The sequence below is a fragment of the Lynx rufus genome, unplaced genomic scaffold (assembly GCF_022079265.1).
Source record: "Lynx rufus isolate CCGP_SWC_20201006 ecotype Redwood Valley unplaced genomic scaffold, mLynRuf1.p SCAF_13, whole genome shotgun sequence".
Classification (NCBI taxonomy): Eukaryota; Metazoa; Chordata; class Mammalia; order Carnivora; family Felidae; genus Lynx; species Lynx rufus.
The window spans coordinates 57,623,639-57,645,168 of record NW_025814827.1 but is presented as its reverse complement, the minus strand read 5'-3'; the positions used below and the strand labels follow the sequence as shown (position 1 = coordinate 57,645,168).

Genomic DNA, 21,530 nt, shown 5'->3' with positions numbered 1-21,530 from the left:
TATGTGTGTGTCCTGAAGCCTCCACACCCCAGTATAGATACCATCAGGCATCAGTATTTTTTTAAGATGATAGATAGAAAATTAATTCGCAGATGAAGGCACTGCATAGATTTGAGATTTTGAGATTTTCAAACAATCTGATCCTACAGCCTTTAAGGGAGCAAAGCCATTTTATTTCTCACAGACATATCTTTTTTATGGCCACAACTTAAGAAGAGCTCAGACAAGCCGAGTGCCTAAACTGGCATTTCTCACTGTGCTAAGAATCAACAACAGGCTAGTTTGAAATTTGGTATCACTGGCTAAGCACACAACTAAGCCAGTGGGAAATCCTGCAGTAATGGTTCTCCAGTTTAGAGAAAAATAAATATTTTAGTGAGTGAGAACATTCTCCAGCTTTTAAAAATATGTTGTACATTTGTTTTCGAATGTTGAGCCGCCCTTACTTGCGCTGGTGGTTACCACAGAAACCCGCTTCATGTTTATGGCATGGTCGATGACAGGGCTGTTCCCTCCATTTGTAGGACTATGAAGTACTGTGCTCCCTGGCACCACAGCAGATAGGATTGCTGGCTCCTGGACAATGAGGCATACGTAGGGTTTGCGCCACATGCCTTTCTGTGTGTTTCATCCTGACTGGATGTTAGGCACTGAATACTTCTCAAGTGTTCCTCCACTGTCCAATTTGCCGGTTTGGCAGCAAGTTTTCATTCTAATAAGAGAAGTTTCTCAGATGGAGATTCCAGATGTGTCCAAGCTGCTTTTATTAGGACAATGGAAAGGTCCAACCTTTTCTTCTTAATACAATCAAGGGTAGTGTGGCTTGGCCTTTGTAATTTTACAAAGAGTTGTATTATGTAACTGGAAAATTGTCTCCCCGGGCATAGAGAGAATTTGTTAGAACAGAATGCAGTTTGGAATAATGCTGACGTAAAGTTTCAATCCAAGAGAGCAACCTTTTAAGTTGCTGAAACACAGTAAAGGGGAAGAAGGAAATTACTGTTTTCCATGATTGACCAAAATGCACGATAATTGTATCAACTTGAAACAGATTCCTTAGAAGAACTGATAACTCTGTGATCCGAATAAGCCATGTGTAGTAGAACTAAATACTGCATGCACTTTCTCTGCAAAGTGTAGACACGCCGTATTTGAGATGTGCAGCAAAAGAGACAGCTGTGCTTGCCTGTTTAATGGGACTCCAGCTCCTTTAGCATAGTAAAGAATGGCGGTGGCTTTACTGAGGAATTAGTATTTACCATTCCTGCTCATCCTTTTGCACTGCCTTACAACACTCCTTGTGGACCCTTCTCGTGTAATGTTATTTTGATGTCACCACTCCTGTTTGTAATTAACACAGCGTCACTCATCAGTCAGCTTCTAAGTGGAACACTCCTTACAGATTCCACTAACTGTTCTTGTTGCCTGTTCTAAAGTGGGTGGGGAAAATTTAATCACAGATATTTAGCCCAAAGATAGCCTTCCCATTTTCCCTCTTCTCTCCAATGTCTCTACATAGTGCTATTTTCTGTCAGCTACAGTCCACCTATAGACAGGAGATCACCTCCAAAAAGAGTAGTAGTATTTATTCAATGCCAGTAAAACTCCTTTGCTGACATTGGATATCCCAAAATACTGTTATTACTTGCATATTGTAATCATATGTTTGCACAGCTCCTTCACCTAAGTATAAGCTTCTAAAGGGTAGGATTGTGTCTTATTTCTGTATAATGCCCCAAATAGTGGAATACTAATACATGCGAAGTGTTCAAAAACTCTAATTAACTGCATGAATGGCAGATTAGAAATATTATCTATGAAGAAATATTATCTATTCAGATTCTATGAAAAGGAAGAAGTTACAGCTAGCAAGTAAAGTGCCTAGATTTCCTAGAGCAAAGTTAGATAACTAGTTAATTATGAAATAGCAGCACTCTGGATTCATCTTGGTGTAAGCTGACAGAAGATCTTCTTCGATGTTACCCAAGCACACAGACATCGTAGACAAAGCTGATGTCTCTAACTCCAGCAGTGAAAGAGGGGCTAAGGTCATTAGTATGCACTTGCTTTGGTCCCTCTGCTGACTCATTTATAGTCCCTTCTAGAACCGGGGTCACATAACTGTGAGATGGCCATGCAGAGTTAACTGAAGTACTCAGCTGAGGAGCAGGAAGAGGTCAAATGGTCCATAGTGGGCTTTGACTTTATCTCATAAATTTCCTCCCCCAACACACTCAGGTCACCACCCACCCTGAGCAACTGAATGCCCCAGCAGAGTCCTGTACCACCTGTCCTGAAGGAAACGTGGAAGGTTGCCATGGTGGGGGATCTCTTCCTTCACTTCTCTTAAAAGGACAACTTTCCCTCACTGGCCTTTGTTTCATTTCCTCACCTGGAATGCTTCGTCATGCTTACTCTTTTTGCCTCTGAATCCTATAGGACCAGCTCAAATCCCTTTTCCTTCCTGAAATCCTTCCTGCCCTCTGCAGAAAGCAGTACTTTCTCCCTCTGATGAACACCTGGGCAGTTTGGTGCAGATGCTATTTGACATTATGGATATTTTTCTTTACCTTATAAGTCATTTTTCTCATTCATTTATTTATTATGCCCTTTACAGTGAGGATAATGCCCTGAGTTTTTATAAAACTTGTAGATCTTATTTCATATGACAATTATTTTAAAAAATACTTGGTAATTTGGGGGGGAAAGCATCTAGAAGGGAATTTGATAGAGGTAAATGAATTTAATGAAAATTATTACAGATAGTATGAGAAAAATCTATGAACATGTAATACTATTATAATATATAAAACTATTTTAAATTATTTTCTTTAAAGAACAGTTAGAGAAGAATCTTGGCTTTCCCAACTAGGACATAAGAAAATGTTTCATACTCAGCCATGAATATAGGTTACAAATATGCAAATGGAGAGATGGAGATTCTTTTTCACACTAGAATCGGCATCGTGTTTTGGAAATCACTCTCTATGTTATTTGTATTTGTAGTATAAACAAATTTTATGCAAAGTTATTTGTTGTGTAAGGGTACATATATTTTTCTTATTGTACTATTTTGTGTTTAGGTTTAATTCATTTGTATCCAGAGTACCAAGTTATCTCATCTATGTGCAGTAGTCCAGAAATATCAAACATGGTCCACCTACGTGACCATCAAATCATGTTTTTGATTATAGACAGAACCACTTACTGAACATTCTGGGTCAGTGGTTATGCACACACCAAATGTACCTCTAGACCCAGAATAGTTTAAATGAGTTGGCTGTATTGATCCACGAGCTTCTGACGAGCTCAATACAATTCAAATTTTAGAGATATAATTCTTGTCTAAAAACGAACCTTCTTGGGGTGCCTGGATGGCTCAGTCGGTTGAGCGTCCGACTCTTGATTTTGGCTCAGGTCGTGATCCCAAGGTCATGGGATCGCATGGAGCCTGCTTAAGATTCTCTCCCTTGCTCACACACACATTCTCTCTCTCTCTCAAAAATAAAAAAATTTTTAAAAATTAAGAATTAAAAAATTTAACCTTCTAAAAATGATCACGTTAATAGAGGTGTAAATTTGACAAACAAAACCATCGTGAATATTAAGGACATTGTTTAATTTTGGCAATAGTAGAATATTGCTTTATGGGTTGAAGAGGATCAAGAAGGAGTCATGTTGAATGTATCATAAAACACACACACACACACACACACACACACACATTTATTTAAAGAGAAAAAGGATTACTCAACAAGCTTACCCCTTTCTTTACATTTCTGTTGCCTCCATTCATATTCTGACATTATTATCTTCACCTAGATCATCCTATTGCCTTCATGGTTGTTCTGCCCTCCATACTGCCATTCCAATCCACCCAATCAGGCAGTAAATATTTTTGTAGTTATTTGTATGTGGTCTGCTGGGAGAACTCTACTGGACTACTCCATCTCAGAATGGCTACCCTCCCGCACGATTATATTCAGCAACTCTCCGCTCTCCAAATCAAATGTAATCTAGCCTCACCAGTCTTATAATAGACTCATTCCTTTCCTATGCCCAGCTGTTTCAATCAAAGTGAAATATTAACTCTTTTCTGTGATATATGTATCCATTTTCAGCATAATTCCCTGTGGCCTAGAGCCATAAAATACATTATTCTTAGAAGTAGAATCATAAATCCAACAATCTCAGAAAAGTATCTCAAAGTAGACAATATAAGATGTGTTTTTGAAAATTCCTTTTAAAATTTTTCATAAAATTATGGAAGGAAGAGCAGAAAGGCCTTAACTAAGAATTGGGACAAGGAAGGTAAACACCAGGTGAGAGCAGACTAAAGAAACTCAAAAATGGAGAACTGGGGTATAGAGAAATGAGAGTACTTGTCATAAATCTCTTTAAAAACAAACCCCAGAGTAGCATACAAAATAAATAAGTTAAGACCCTGACACTGGGAAACTTCCACAGGTTGAAGGTTAGAGTCCTGAGATGCATGATCATAACCGAAAAGAAGAAAAAAACAGAATTTAGCTTTCTAAAATGGAATACATTTTTATCGAGCACCAACTATATACAGACCATATATGAAGGGTTCAGGTAGCCTGAAAGTAAAGACCAACTCTGCTCCATCATGAAGTAGAATTAGTGATTGTAAACTGTATCACAATACAAATTCATTCTCTTCCCCTAAGCACAGGTTCCTGTCTGCCAGAATGAATTTCAAATTCACAATCAGGATCCAAGTTAGGCCATATTAGCGGCTCTGTATTTAAACTTTTTATTAAATTACCATCAAGGGGGTACTAATTAAGATAAGAAATACAGCTACTTATTTATTTCATATGCACCTTCAGATTTCTGAATTATACATTAAACAATCTATGACATCTGTGTATGCTTTTCACAAAAGAAAAAGGCATAAATGCCTCAGGGTGCATCTGCCTGGCTAAGAAACAGATGAAAAAAAACTCTATAGTTTTTATTAAAATACAGAGAAATAGAATTTTAAAGGCTACAAAAATAAGGTAAGGATTATATGAGGCAAATAAATCAATAAAGTCGATAGCAAAAACCAGAATATTTTAGATTAACCTGAAAAGGCTGAGTTTCCCAAGACTTTGAAAAATGAGGGAAGTCATCTGGCAATTCCTTAACTTCGATTTTTTGTTTGATTTTGTTTCTAGGTTCCAGATTCAGAGATGTGCAACTGATCCAAACAGTTATAAAAGCTTGGGAGACAGTTTTCGAACAATTTTCCGAATAGAAGGGTAAGTACAGTTCTTCATGTATGGACTTTATGTTAATATAGACATTTAACATATTGCTACATGTTTTTTTCATTTTTAATGTTTCATTTTCCTAGTGTTATTAAGGGAAAATATTTAAAAGGGTGCCTTCCCATATTTTTTTATTTTTTCCTGATAATACAATTGAAAACTAAATATGTATACCATAAGAACCACCACAAAAATGATATTAATATTCAATTTGCTGACTGGAAGACAATTTCTATTTTGTGCCATTAAGATTTTTTTCAAGTTCTCATAACAGCAGCTATCTAAATGTAATAGTTCTTTATTTTGATTCTTGAATATAGTGCCCAAATGTGTTCCTTATTTGCATTGCAGCTTATGAATATTCAATCAAAACAGAACTGTGTCAAAAGTTGATGTGTCACATTTGTTATCCTGTCTACTAGATGATCAGATAAAGAGTATTTTTTTTACATAGATGCCTGGGTGGCTCAGTCGGTTCAGCGTCCAACTCTTGATTTCGTCTCAGGTCATGATCTCACAGTTTGAGGGTTCAAGCCCCGTGTTGGACTCTGCATTGACAGTGTGGAGCCTGCTTGAGCTTCTCTCTCTCTCAATATCTCCCTCTCTCTCTCTCTCTCTCTCTCTCTCTCTCTCTGCCCCTCTCCCGCTTCCTCTCTCTCTCTCACAAAATAAATAAGTAAACTTTAAAAAAAGAATCTAATAGGTGAAAAATAAATTGTCTATAAGCATTCTTTTGATTATAACTGGGATTGAGCATGCTTTTATACCATTAAATGTCATTTCTGTTATGAATTGCTTATTTATATTCTTGCCCATTTCTCTTAAGTTAGAGTTTTTATTGATTGGTAGGGGCTCCGTATATATTATAGGTACTAATTCTTTAACAATGACATAGATTGCAAATATTTTCCCCAGCTTGCCATTTGCCTTAGAGCTACAATGTCTTACACCTCTCAGAACTTTGCGATTTTTGAAGATTGTGGTTTTGTGATTATATCTATCTTGTTCTTTGTGATATCTGACCCTATTGTCACATTAGAAAAAAAGGATATTTTAGCCCCAAGATTATAAACATTTTCTTCTGGTATGTTTGACATTTAAGTCATTAATCCATCTGAGAATTGTTTTTTTAATATGCTGTGTGGCATATAGGAATTAAATTTTATTTTCAAATGGCTAGTCAATTGTCCAAACACCACGTGTTGAAAAATCCATCTGTTACTCCCTCGTTGGAAATGCTAACTTTTTTGTGTATTAAACGTCCACGTATACATCATCTAAATTTTCTATTCTCTTTCTCCATTTCTTATTCTGTTTCATCAGTTTATCTATCTCTCTGCCAGCATTATACTGTTTTAATTATTTTAATTTTGGAGTATTTGGTTAATATATAAAAATATGCCCTGCAGTATAAAGTCTAAACTATCATGGTACAGAGCCCTTCCTAGTATGGCCCTAGCATCCTAGTATGGCCCTACCATAGCCTAGTATGGCCCTCCTTTTCTCCAGGCTCATTCCCCATTCACAGATCTGCTCTAAAAACAGCCAGCCTGCTCACATTCTCATAGCTTTGCATGCTAGTCTTTATCTTATTCCTGCAGGACCAACCCCCTCATCCACACAAGAAACTATCCCTCCTCATTCAAGAGTGCCCTCACATTTCTCCCCCTCTGACCATCTTTTCTCTACCACACGCTTTCTTTACCAATCACTCTTATATGCTATACAAAATATAGCATGCACCTGTCTAATTTATTATGGCTGTTTTCTGTCTATCTCCTTTCTCTCGCCCTAAGGGCAATTTCTCATTTAGCTTTGTATCCCCTGTGCCTGCATTTAGCACTGAGTAGAGATAGTAAGTGCATGTTAAATGAATAAATGTCATCACATCAAAATCGTAATGATGCAAAATGAAACAGAGATGATAATTCTTGCTATTGACTACCCCTTCTGAAGTTATGATAAGATCTGGATACCTGATTAAATATCTTTAGAAGATCTAGTGACAAAGAAGCAGCAAATTCTTGCTATTATTACTGTGGTGATGTGGTACCTAAGTGCTGTGCATTGGTAATATACGTGCATTTATGACAGTTGGGATCAAACTCATGCTCAGTTTACCCAAAATATACATAAAGTTAAACAAATCATAGTGTATTATATAGTCAATAGCAGTGTCCCTTCCCAGTTAAAGAGTAGTAGTAGCATTGCCAAGTTCTGTAAGCTGTAACAGATATCTCTGAATTAGATGTGGGAGTTCCTTAGCCAGGCTCTTTATTTCATGTGTGTTAGGAAGAATTTGATGTTTCTGCTTTGATATCAAGTAATACAACAAACATACAGCATGTGTGGTCCTTGCATAGTAAAATTGGCCTTTTCCTAGATTGTATGTATAATTGTTTCTAGAGCAAATTGACATACTTTCTGTAATGCCTTTAGATCTAGGCATGTTATTAGCCAAAAGCCAGAGAGACCTCTCGTCTTAGAGATGTGAATATTTGTTAAAACACAAAAGAAAAAGCTGCCTGTTATTTTTGATACCGAGCAAGAACATTTCATAGAGTTAAGTTAAAAAAAGAAAACCTTTTAATGCATGTTGTGTTGATTTTTTTTTCCTAGTGAAAGCAGTTCCTTTTGATTTTCTTCTTTAGCTTTTAGAGTACACTCTGCTTTCAAAGATGTTTTTCTCACTCAGGTGCCTACAGCCCCATTCGGTCTGTGGCTGTAGAGATACAACACAAGTCAATTTGACTATTAACATAGGTGAGACAGTTCATCTCTCCTCGTTTTTCCTATATCCTCCAAGTTAAAGGTTTTGAAAGCTATTCCTTTTCTGTTATTTAAGAACATTAAAGTCTGATAATATACTTGATGTCTGCACAGATCTCCCATTTTCCTCTCTGCTGTAAGAAAGTGAAGTGATACTCATCACCATTCTTAGAGATGAAGCTCCCTATTTCTCTGCCCAGAATTCATGTTTCCAAGAGACATTGGCTCAAATACATGGGTCCAAATCCCTTTACCATTTCTAAGATTCTTTTAAGAACTAAAAACATAGGTATATTGTACTTTAATGAAACACATGGTTTTTTCAACCCAGCTTTACCCAAAAAAAGGCCTTCCAAATTCTGGGCAAGAACTTCTACTATATGGAATCATCACACTTAGTTGGCTTTTACCAAAGAGGCTATCATTGTTTTAGCTAATGGAGAAGAAAGAACTCACGGGGAAGAACTTTGTCACTGTTGAGAGTACCTCCATCGTCACCATGATTCTTCTTCTTTTTCAGGTTTGGCAAAAATAAACTCATAGGTCCATCTACTGAAATAGTGAGCCCAGAAGACATAGTTAGCCTAGCTGATGAGGCACCTTTAAAACCAATTAGTTTTGTTTTATAAATTCTCCTGGCAAACAGCAGCTGGTGTCTCCATTTACCGTGTGTTCCTGCATCACATCTTACTTCCTTCTGCTTCAGGGTATCTCCTGAAAGCTTTTCTAGTCTCTTTTGTACCTGTCATTCCTTTAAACAGAGTGATTGAGATGCGCACAGATGGGCGAGAGGATTATAAATTATGCTAATGTAAAACCAGGGCTGCCTGTCTCTCCCTCTTCCTCTTCTGTAAGCTCCTAGTGGCCATTCTTCCTGAAATAAAGAGGAAAAAGAATTAAAACAGAACTTAAGATATCCTGGTAACATAGGTAAAGAAAGACGTGAAACTGATATTTGTTTCTTCAGTGTAACAGACACGATGCTAGGGACTTTTCAAACCTTATATGGAACACAGCACTATTCTCAACACAAGACAGCATTATGTCTGTATTTTGTATGAGGTGCCTGAAGATCAGAGACGTTAAATAACTTGCCCAAAGTCACACAGATACTAGCAGCATGTCATGGTTTTTCCGTTGTCTTACATCACCTTTTACTAAACACCAAATTTTGTTATTTATTAAATGAAAAGAAGGCAATGTGAAATGAGTGGCTATAAACCCCTAATTTTTTCAACGTTTTATTTATTTATTTTTTTTTTTTACTTTTGGGACAGAGAGAGACAGAGCATGAATGGGGGAGGGGCAGAGAGAGAGGGAGACACAGAATCGGAAACAGGCTCCAGGCTCTGAGCCATCAGCCCAGAGCCTGACGCGGGGCTCGAACTCATGGACCGCGAGATCGTGACCTGGCTGAAGTCGGACGCTTAACCAACTGCGCCACCCAGGCGCCCCATAAACCCCTAATTTTTAAGTAACTCTTCTACAACTTTCCATATTCCTACCCCCAAAATCATGTAGCAATTTAAAGCAGCTTTTCTCTCTTCCTTCAGGTAAAGTACAAAAACTCTGAGAGACCATATATGCTCAGTGAACTGAATCTTGTCAGTTCAGAGACAGCACCACAAACCTCTGATAACTCAAGACTCTTAATCCAGTTATTGTCCCATCCCTTACAAACGGATCCATATCTGATAAGTTCATGGTTTCCCGTCGGCTCTCATCCTGCATGTTCCTCAGTTTTCTTCTGAGAAAAATTCATGCACGTTGGTTTGCCCAAGGCAAATAACTAGGAAACAACTAGGTCGGATTAAACTTAGTTTCAAATGAGAAACATGTTGATTGCTGGTGCCTTCAGAAATATGGTATTCTTCAGAAAGTATTACTGTAGAAAATATGTGGTTGCGTTTGGGGGGTATTTGAACTGTGTTTTGCTTCACGATTTGTTTTCTGTAACCGCTGATGCTGCCCCAAGTATCATCTTACAATCAGACCACTTGGTGATTATAATATTTTCTAGTTAAATGACATTTAAGGCCTCGTTTTATGAGCTCCAGCATAATTGGCTAATTTGGTAAACTCCAGATGTGTGAGATAATGTGCCACTCGTTTAAGGGCCTTTCAGACGGCATGAATGGCACAGCCCCAGGAGGTATAATCACTCCCTCTTGTTTTCATTAAGGGGAATGAGTGGCTTGTGACACAAAGGAAGGGGGACGTCTGCAATTCAAAATCAACAACAACCTGGCAAGATTTGGACATTTTCTTTTTACAGGTGGACTAACTCCAAGATCTTTACCTTAATTTGATGTCTTAGTGCGTCTACTTTTTAAAACATGATTTGCCTAATGTAACACAACCAGGTGATTTTCAAACACCACTCTAAACAGAAAAGTTCACCCCTAGAGAAAACCTCTTGGGTAGCCCCTGGAAACCCCCTCACTGTCACATGGAAGTGTGGGAAAGTGTTGGACTTGAAGAGACAATGGAGGCTAACTCTTCGCAGGAATCACAGTTATTGGAGCAGTCAGCATCCTCACCACCTAAGCCACATTCCAACTGCACAAGGCCCCGTAGTTGCTGCTGCTTTTTCTCTCTCCCCTCTACCCCACTTCTCATCCAACAGAAACCAGCTCATCTACCCAGTATTGCCAAGCCAGACTGGAGTGGGTGGCTCTTAACATCACTATTCCCTGGATCCTGAGGCTGTTTCCTCTTATCTGAGGGTCTTATATGTAGACCCAGGAGTTCACATTACAAGTGAGTCATGGGTCACTGTATACTCACTGCTACTTAACCAGTGCAGAGTTTTCACTCACATGAATAATTGCAGACTGTTTCCCAGGCCCCTAAGCGCATAATCTGCAGTGCAAATCAATTGTGAGTAGATCATTGGGTATTGACTGAGTTTGCAAGCCTGGTGTACCATAGTGAGTTCATTCTTTGGGTACCAGATGTGCACTGTGCCTTCTGTGTGAGTTTCTTGGTGTCTCGAGTACCCTCTCTGCTCCATTCTGTCTTACCGAAGAGACCCTTCCTAGTACCCAGAGGACCTCCATTGAGTGCTCCCTTGTTTTTCAGCTTTCAGCTTTCCCTTGTCTCAGCTTTACTGAGATATAACTGACATATAATATTGTGAAGGTTAAGGTGTAATATGTGATGAGTCGATATATACGTATGCATTGCATAATGATTACCACGATAGGAAGAGTTAACACATCCATCACCTCACATAATTACCATTCTTGTGTGTTTGGTGAGAACATTTATGATCTACTCTCTTAGCAACTTTCAAGTATGCAGTGCAGAATTATTAACTGTAGTCACCAATGCTGTCCATTGGTTCCCTGTTCCCTCATTTTTCTGTGGTGATAAGGAGGAAAGCAGACAATCCCAGCTGCTCTTGCTTCCACACTACAGGATTCTGCCCTGACCTGCCTGGGCTTCTTAATGATGGCACAACAAGTGTCTTCCATCTAGCGAGGTAGGGAGGTGGGGGGAGAATAAGAAAAGAAATAACACAGTAGGTGAGAGTTTGGAGAATAAACTATAGCAAATCTTTCCGGCAGGTTTTACAAATGACCCAGTACCCAGGTCCTGATTATGGCACCCAGTAGATGGAAGCCATTTTCTTCTTCCAAATCTTCCCCAGTTTTGGAATGAGAAAAAAGAGATGATCTCGATTCAGGCATGGACCTATTCTGATTATTCCTGCATTATCTGTGTTCCTTTTAAAAATGGCTTATCAGTGCTTCAGTATGTTATACTCATAAAATTTTAGTCATAAAATGTACATTGCTAAGAACCTTAAACTCTTATTATTTAGCAACTCAAGGTTGAAAATGAAAGGATGTAGGGTAAAGAGAAAATACTACAGAAGAATATGTTGCAAAACACAGAAAGTTGAGCCATTGGTACATTATGGGGCATTTCTGTTTTACCAGATTATTTTACACCACTGCGAAGGCAGATAGTTGCTGGTTTGAGCTGTATTGGTCTTTACAATCAGGGAGAGGATAATGAATTTCCAGAGTGCTCACATAGCAGCATCCCTGGGCTTCCATGTCCCAGAGCTCCGTCAGAGGCCTTTTGTTCTGCCCACAGGGTGACCTTTAGAATGGTTTCAGCTCCTAGATTTCCCTCCTGTCATCACCATAGATTGCTAGCTGACAGTCACACTCCAACTCCCCCAGCCGCTTGCTAACAATGCTTTCAGACTTACTGCCTGGCCTTTGGCAAGGATTTAAGTGTTGCCAAAGAATAAGTGAAAACGTTTGCAGTGATGTCAGCTCGTCAGCAAGGCCTGATTAAGAGACCAAACACAGCCTCTCCCAGCTCACGGTGCTGACAAGAAGGAAAAGGAGGACCAGTTGTTTGGGTGGAAGTAGCTGTCTTTCGGGAACGTTCGCGTCTCAATCCAGAGCCTGAGCAGATATTCCCCATGTTTTATAGAGTGTTAATGGGAGGTGAGGGGATTCTGTAGTCAATGGGAGATGTCCAAATGGAAATCTTTTCAAGCCTTTATTTTAACTTCCTCTGATGATTTCTGATGAACTAGATGCGTAGTCACCTTGGGAGAAAACGTCTTTACCAAAACCATAATCCTTTTTCTAGTGGTTGTTAAACTGAACATTTTCAGATGAGAATGAGAAAGAAAATCTCCTAAAACTTCTACCTTTGTCTGATTCTCTTATTATAGGAAATAACTTAGGCATAGCTTGACATGACAAGGTTAAAGGAGTTAATATTTTATCATACTCATTGATTTCAGCTAGTGTCTCAGATATCATAGAATTACATCTTTCTGTCTTCTATTAGGAAGTCTTCTCCCCTGGTCATATGAAAATTTGATCCCATTTTATTTTCCTTGGAAAGAAAAGGTCATATGGATTTTTAATATTTTAGAACACTGTTAAGAAGTTAAAAAATATTGATACATACATACATGCCCGCATACATGTATTTAAACTAAGTTGAATTGTGTATAGTTTAGATTGCTACATTTTCTCTGTAAGTTCCATGACTCAGATACCACTGGAGAGTGTATGTTAATTACGGTAAGTTTCTGTTCAGTTCCTGCTTGGGAATCTGTTTCCTCACCCAATTGCAATGCTCTTGTCGCTAGTTCGTGAAGTTTTTGTCTAGTCTCATGACTTTAGCTTTACCTTTCCTCCCAGTATTTCAGATGGTTTGAAACTGGAAGAAAGGAAAAGGTTCAGACACTCTTGCTATAGCAGTGATTATATTCAAAACCATTGTTACCATTTGACCCTTTACTGTTTGTGAAATGTGTCCACATGTCTTACCTCACTTGTTGCTCACAAGAACAAGGCAACAGGCAGGTGGGGAGTATGGTCTCTAGTTTTCTGGTAGGGAAACTGATAAGAATGATAAGGGACTTGCCCGGCATCCCATAGCTGCTGTTTGTTGGGGTGAGCTTTCATCCAAGATCTTCTGCATCCTGTATCATGCTCCCTATTCTGTCAATAACTTAATAGTGGTATTAGTAAGAGCAGAAGCTACACCTCAGATTTATGCTGTCCCCATTATGGGTTCAAAACATTGTCACATATCTCATCTCACTTTGCTGAATAGCGCCCGGAGGGGTGGGAAGTAGGAGAAGGTAGTATCTGCTATGGTTGATTACATTCTGCAAACCAGCAAACTTCAGCAGAAAGGAGGTTAGTGAGAGTCCCAGAATAATAGATTGGTTCCTAAGATCGGCACTCAAAGAAAACAAAGGTGCGCTTTTTCTTTAAATCACATCTTGAACAAATGCAGTTGGACTGAAAATGTATTCTGAAGTGTGCCACCGTCATCCCATGAGACCAAGATAGAGGTCCATAATCCTTTGGACAGAGCCCTGTTCAAAAGGAACTTAACTGAGATGTGCTTTCAGTGTAAAACACGTACTGGATTTTGAAAACTTTGTGTGTAAAAGGAATGTAAAGAATTTGTGTATAAAAAAGAATGCAAAAGAATTACATGTGAAAATGATGTTTTGGATATGTTAAATAAATGTACCATCAAAATTAAAAAAAAAAAAACAACACACGGCATGAACTTAGTTATTTGACTTGTTAGTACCTTTGCCTAACTCAACTTGAATATTGGGTAATAACCAGGAAAACCTCATGAAACATGAGATAAGGCATTTAATCAAAGTTTCTTGGATGAATTATCAGATGGGGTGAAAATCACCTATGACTGCTATATATGTCAAAATATGTGGTCACCAAAATCTAAAGGAATATGACCAGCCATATTCAGTGGCCTTGTTCTCCTGCTGATAAACACTGTTCATAATTCTCTTTGGCCACAGTGAACTTGTAGGGAAACAAAGCCCTGGGTACCAGGAATTCTAATGTAGACACAGTCTCAGTGGCAACAAAAAAGGAGATAAAGTGTGAGATGAGTTTTGGAAACTGCTAAGGAGAGTTTGTAATTTTCTGTTAGATGAATTAGTTTTTAGATTTCTTTGCATGAAGCTTTTCCTAAATTAGAAGAATCAAGAACCAAAATGAGAAAAAGGACATGGTCTGGTGTCCTTACCATTTTGTATCCTAACAGTTTTCAGTGAATAGGTCAACATGCATTTCAAAACTCAAATACTAAAATTCCCAGAAGTTGGCACTATTTATAAAGGGACCAAAATTAAAAGAATATTTCAATGCAATCCATTCAGCAACAGGACATATCAATTACTAGAGATCTGGCTTCATGTGTAAAAAAATATATGTGTTAGATTCCAAAAATATTTCTTGACCACTTGTTCACTCCTTAATTCACATGGTCTGACTTCTGTCTACACCTGAATTTTCAAACTGCTCTCTCAGAAGTCACCATAGGACTCCTGTCCTTTTCTGTGGGATCTAAGACACGGATGATTGTAAGATGTGCTATCATTTTATGTACCGCTCTAAAGAGAAAATGCTGACAACTAAACTCCTTGGAGTGGATTGATGATGGATAGCGGTGTTGAGTGAGGAGAAATTTTGAATGACTTTCTAGTCTTTCGTGTGAATGCCTATAGCCAAATTATGTCACCTGCACATTCATAAATCTTTGTTGATTTCCTGTTGATCCATGTGATAGGGTGCCACTAAGATGGCCCTACTGATCCCTGCCCCCTTGTATTTATGTCCTTGTATAATCCCCTCCTTTTAAGCAGAGATTAGGTTTATTGACTCTCTTGTAATGAAGAGAATATGGCAGAAATTATGAAATGTCACTTTTGAGATTAGTATATAAAAAACTGGGTTGCATCTAGTTAGACACTTCTTCTTCTTCTTCCTCTTTTGGTTTCTTACATTTTTATTGCTTTGAAGTAAGCTCCGCTATGGAGGAGCCCGTGTGGCAAGGAACTTAAGGTAGCTCAGGCCAATAACCAATGAGAAATTGAGGGCCTCTGTTTAACGACAACTTGGAACTGAATGCTACCCACAACCACCTGTGTGAACCAGACAAGACCTCAGGCCCAACTGATAGTTTGACTACAGTCCCATGAGAGACCTTGAGTCAGGGACACATACCTAAGCCATGCCTAGGTGCCTGATCCACAGAAATTGTGTGATGATAAAAAAAAAAATACACAAACAAATCTGAAACCCTCAACGTGGTATTTATTTGGGACTCTCCATATCTGCTTTGAGTCTTCCAGCTTTGTTTACCTAGTGTCATCACATGCCTCTGTGTTCAAGCCCTTCTGGACCAATTATAGCTCCTAAAACAATTTTCTGTGCTTTTCCTCATACACGTTCATCAGCCCAGAATGGCATTTTTTTCTTTTGTCCAGCTCTGGTAATTCTGGTCATCTATAAGTGCCCAGCTGGTATGCTACCTTTTCTTTAATGCCTTCTCTAATTATCCAAAATGGGAATAATTTTCTCTACCTGTTCTCTTATGGCACCTTCTTCAGAGTGTAAGAGACCTGGATTAGAACCCCACATGTAAATTTGGGGACCTTGGCAAATTACTGAATGTCATTGTACTTCTGTTTATTTGTTGCATGGAATACTAGTATCTACTATGTTGCCAGCACTTAGTTTAATAGATGATGTTTAAGTATGCACACAATAATTTTTAACTGATTTCATTACAATTACTTTATATTATAGCTAATTATTTAAACTATTCACAGTTATTTAAATGTGTAGAGCTCTGATGAAATCTCTTTGGGGCTTCTAAAGTGTATCATACAATTCTTTGTATGTAATCATCATCCAATTTATGTTTGCTGAGTTTAATTGAATGATTTCTAGTTTCATATTAGTTGGATTTGGGCATTTAGTTTTTAGATTCAGGGGATTCACCATTGACAGGTGTTGCCAGGTGGTGGCATTGCCAGGTTTTGTTAGGGAAACGGGAAGGGCTGATGAAGATCCAAGCAAAGGCAAACAACCTACCCACCTTGCTTAGAATGTGTTCTGTCTTCACTGTTGTACTTACAACACTTACCTGCCTAGGGTTTAATAAACACAGTGAGCCAGTACAGTATAAATATAAACCAAATATTCTGGTCAATAAAAAGATGAGTTAAAGTAAAAGCAAAAGAATATTTAAAACAGAATTAGAGGCAAATCAAGAGTTAGACTCTTGGAATGCCTGGGTGGCTCGGTTGATTAAGTGTCCGGCTTAGGTCATGATCTCACAGTTCATGAGTTCAAGCCCCACATCAGGCTCTGTGCTGATGGCTCAGAGCCTGGAGCCTGCTTCAGATTCTGTGTGTGTGTCTCTCTCTGGCCCTTCCCTGCTCGCACTCTGTCTCTGTCTCTCTCAGAAATAAACATTAAAAAAATTTTTTTAAGAAAAAGTAAAAGAAAAGATGGGGAATTTCACCAGAGATATGAAATCTGGTTTTTTTAAGACTTAAATGGAAATCTTGAAAAATTCTGTAACTGAAAATCAGAATTAAGTGAGTTTTCAACCCACATATTACATCGTCAGCATGTAATTCGTTAATTATTTTATAAATTCTAAATATGATGGAACATGTTTCATCCTACTGGCATTCAGTAGTAGTCACTCCATATTGTAATTAGCTGATTGAATAAGTATGGAAATAATAATAATAACATATTTTTGCAGGGGAATCATAAATTTTTTAATTCATTTTAAGCAAATAAAATAATCATAATTTACCAGGGGCTAGGCACTTTGCTAAGTGCCTTATATACACTCAGTTATGTTCTCACAACAACCTGTGGGGGAGGAGCCATCATTCTTCCCATTTTACTGATGCATCAACCAAAGTCAAAAAGTTCATGTAACTTGTCTGATGTTTCATGGGTTGTAGGAATTTGAACCTATGTGATCTGGGTTACCTCTACATTGCTTTACAAGAAATACTTTTTTTTAAGACACATAAATTGTTCTGTTTTGGCTGACTGGCTAGTTGCAAATTTCTGACAATAAATAGAAAGTTGAGAAACCAATTGCTTGGTGACATCTGCCAGGGCACTAAATTCTTCTTGTAATGTGACCTGTACATTTATTCAGATGTTCCTTCTGGACAACGGGATATTACTGGATATATTTTGGCATGGGCTCTGTTATGTATGTTTGACATATTGGAAACAATACCGTGATGAACAGAATGTCCCGTCTTTCTCCTTGAACTCCAAATTGCTCAAGGCCACAAGATACAAAACATGGGTTTAAAGTTGACAGTCTCCATTTCCTCCTTTCATGTTTGTGGATCTCATTTTCAGGATGCTGACATTTTACTTTTTCTACATCCCTGTCTTCATTTCTTCCTTTACCTCATCATTTGTCTTAACTGTTTAATCTTTTTGCTACACCTCCTCAGAGCATGATGGCTTTTGATGGCAGATCTCTTCTCCAGTGATGGGACATTCCTTGGGAAATCCATTTCTTTCAGCCTTGGCAAGGAAGATCATACATTTATTATATAGAACAAAGGGAGTATTCATCAGGACCTCAAGATTCCCAATATATTTGCCTTCAGCTCTCTTTTCCTCAAACTCTTTGTTCTTCCAGGTTACATTTCTAAGTGCCCCGCATCCTATTTTAATCTCTTATTTTGGACCCTTCAATATAAAAGACCCTTTCATTCTTTCTTTGCTTGTTTGTTTCCTTTCTTTCTAGAAAAAAAAAAAAAAGAGCTACTCATTTCAGCCAGAATTAAAGTGAACAAAATTAAAAGAACAGCCTCTTTTGTGATAGTGGACAATCACTTTATTAAGTATCTCTTAAATGCTCTGTGGTTTTGGACCCAGTTCCCTAAAGTTTATATAGCTTTTTGATATAGGAGATGAAGGGCAAACAATATTATTCTAGCTAAGAATAGATTTCTGTATCTTTTCTATATTTATGCTGTTTCTTTACCAACCTTGAAAGAACGCTTGTAGCCCAGCAAGCAAATAGTATTTAGTGACTGCCCATATATGCACAGCCCTCCGTTAAGCAACACAGAGAGTACATTTAAAAGACACAGTGCTGGCCTTCTAAAAGCTTAATTCTGCAATGAAATAACTCTATGAGCAAAAATAGTTTTTTCAGTCACATGGTTCTATTAAATGCCTTTGTGGAAAAATCCTTTGAAAAGCAACTGCAAAATTGGTGGAGATTCCACCAGAAAATAGATTTGCATTTTCCAATCCTCCATATCTCTTCGCATCTCTTGTATAACCATTCTCAATCGCAGGGAAACAAACTGCGAAAGGTATGAAGGCACTTTCCAGACAGAAGTAAACTGTCCCCATAGGAAATAAAAATCTTCAAAGTGTCCCTTTCACTGAGCTTGTTTCTTTTTCTATGACAAATAGACACATCAGACATAAAATTTAATTGAGACACACTAAAGTAAGGGTCTGGCTTACCTGGATAGGGGAGATCACAGCATTCCATTAAGGAGACAGCAAGGCGCTAACAACGCACTGACGACTTTATATCACAGTATACTGAACTTCTAATCAACATCATCTCTTTGGACTATCATTTATTTAGGATTTCTGCAGCCTCCTGTTAAACTCTGCATGATTCTGTTTTACATTTCTCTTCCTGTGTGTTTGTTTTAATTTAAAGAGCCAGTATGCATATTGACAATTCTTTGACAGCAAAGGTAAAACCACCGGGAGTGTATCTGTTTATTGAGGACTGACAGCTTTATAGCTAACATAAAAATAATCTAATGTTTATTGGGGCAAATGTTTAGACTGAGGATTAAGTGAAACTAGTGAATAGAGAAAACCTTTCATCCTATTCAGACTTTTCAAATAAGGTTTGGGATCAACTACATAAAAACTTTTTGGGTTGATTTCTTTAACGCTCTTCTCTTAATTCGTGCCACCGCTCACTCCCTTCTACTTTGCTACCCCGAATTATGTTTTACGACAGGGGTTTTGAAGTAAGTAAAACCTTGAAGAGGAAGATGCTACTGTTCAGAGATTCATTGCTATAGAATTTACCTGGGTCATGCAAACTTTCTAGATAACAGTGAAGCAAAATTTAAACCACGTTGCTTATCATATAAACTGTCTTTTCTACAGTGTCCTATAATTCACATGTAACAAGAGCTCTTAAATTTTTTTGGTCTTGCTTTTTTGTTGCTGTTGTTATTTTTCATCACTGTTGGTAGGGAAGAGGAACAAACTGCTATAAACTGTTTTAAAACTAGTTTTAAACCGCTAAGTTGTTTTTCAGTTTCACCTGTAGCTAAGTATCGACAGCATTAGAGTTTTGTCTGTTTTAAGTGAGACATTCGAAAGGCTTCAAAAAATAAGCTATTTTTTCTATACGTGGAAAAATATTACCCACTTGGAAATAATCTGTTAGATTAAAAATAGTTCATCAAATTATTGTTAGACTAACAATACCTGACATTATTTCTTAAACTTGATATTAGCTATGATTACCACTAATACCTCTTTTCCTACATCTTTCCTCCAACAAATAAAGAAGAATTTTATGCTCATCTAACTCATCCTAGCAACATTAAGGTCGTTATTGTTTCTCCTCTCTTTACCGCACTTCCCCACCCCCACCCTGTCCTGATCCTATTTTATGTTGAGTAAAATAAATGGGAGAAAAAAATTAGGCACCTTGTTAAAGGTTCCTTGCTAAGGAGTGGCTGCGCAGCGAGAAATGGAAACCAGGTTTACTGGCTGAGTACAGCACCCTGAGGCAGTTATATAAAGTACACTAGCTCTTTCCCTTTGAAAAAGTGGTGTATCTCCTGGAAAAAAATGATATGTGAACATTCAAATAACTCAGTTTTCAGTGTCATCACTGGAACTAAATGTCCCTGTGGATACAGGTGTTTTTGTGCAAGTGTGCTGCATATCATACATGCAAACAGACCAAAGAAATGCCGGGGATGTCACAATCTTGCAGCAGCTGCGAATCTTATACCAAGTCTGTATCTAAAGCTAATTAGCATGTCATCAGCGGGCAGGAGTGAGCTATTCAAGGGTCAAGATCCTGTCATAGCCATCTTGATATCCCTAGGACCTGACAGTACTTGAATCTTAGTATTCAACAAATCTTTGTTGAACTCAGCTAACTCTGTTAAATTTTTAACTCTGTTTAAAAATGGACTTGGTCCTTTTTTTTTTTAAAGAAAATAACATCCTATTTATTTATCAAGTGAAACACATAATTTATTCCTCAATAGAGTTAATTTATTCTTAATTCCTCCCTGCATTATGTCCACCGTGGTGATGATTGCCTACATTTTAAAGTGTTATAATGTCTCACCATGCAGATATTGCTAGTAAATTGGCAGTTTTGGTGTCTGGAATTTTTGTCTTGTTCCTAGGGCATCAACTTACTAGCTCTTCCTGAGAGCTAACTTAGAGGCTGTGCACCCTTCTTCTGATTTACATGGTGCTAACACTTGAAGGGAGGAAAATCATCTCCTCCCTGTTTTTTTAAAGGTCTGTTTGGTTTTTTTTTTTTAAGTTTATTTGTTTACTTAGAGAGAGAGAATGAGCAGGGGAGGGACAGAGGCAGAGGGAGACAGAGAGAGAATCCCAAGCAGGCTCCGCACTGTCAGCACAGAGCCAGACGCAGGGCTCAAACCCCCCAACCGTGAGATTATGACCTGAGCCGAAGTCAGATGCTTAACTGACTGAGCCACCGAGGTGCCCCAAGCATCTCCTCCCTTGATCAGACACCACTGTTATCCTTTATTACACTTCCTGTGACTCTAATACCCCAGACCAACCCCTTGGCATTTAGACTACTCTTGTTCTGAGGGTACTACGTACAAGCTGTGTTGCATATGCTGAGTTCTGCTCTTCTCCCCATGCCCTCCAGGCCAGTCTGCACGAACTGCCTACTAGTTTTCAGGCACAGTTTATGGTACTGCCATGGTTCTCTGACTTAACTTTGTGAGTTTGCCTCCTGGTTGCTCCTCTGGGTTGGGGACAGGAATCTCAGAGTAGCAAACAGTTGGCTTCTACCTGTTGTCCCGAAAAGGGCTTCATTTGGGCATGTGAGTCACACTGCACAAACACTTCATGC

General features: G+C 38.2%; 1 protein-coding gene across 1 annotated transcript in view; it reads left to right on the top strand.

Moving 5' to 3' along the window:
• Positions 1-21,530, top strand: part of SLC25A21 (solute carrier family 25 member 21) — a 190,604-nt gene that overhangs the window by 54,384 nt on the left and 114,690 nt on the right. Inside the window, 1 exon segment of the mRNA XM_047074695.1 lies at positions 5,184-5,267. Coding sequence (XP_046930651.1) covers positions 5,184-5,267 — 84 coding nt within the window.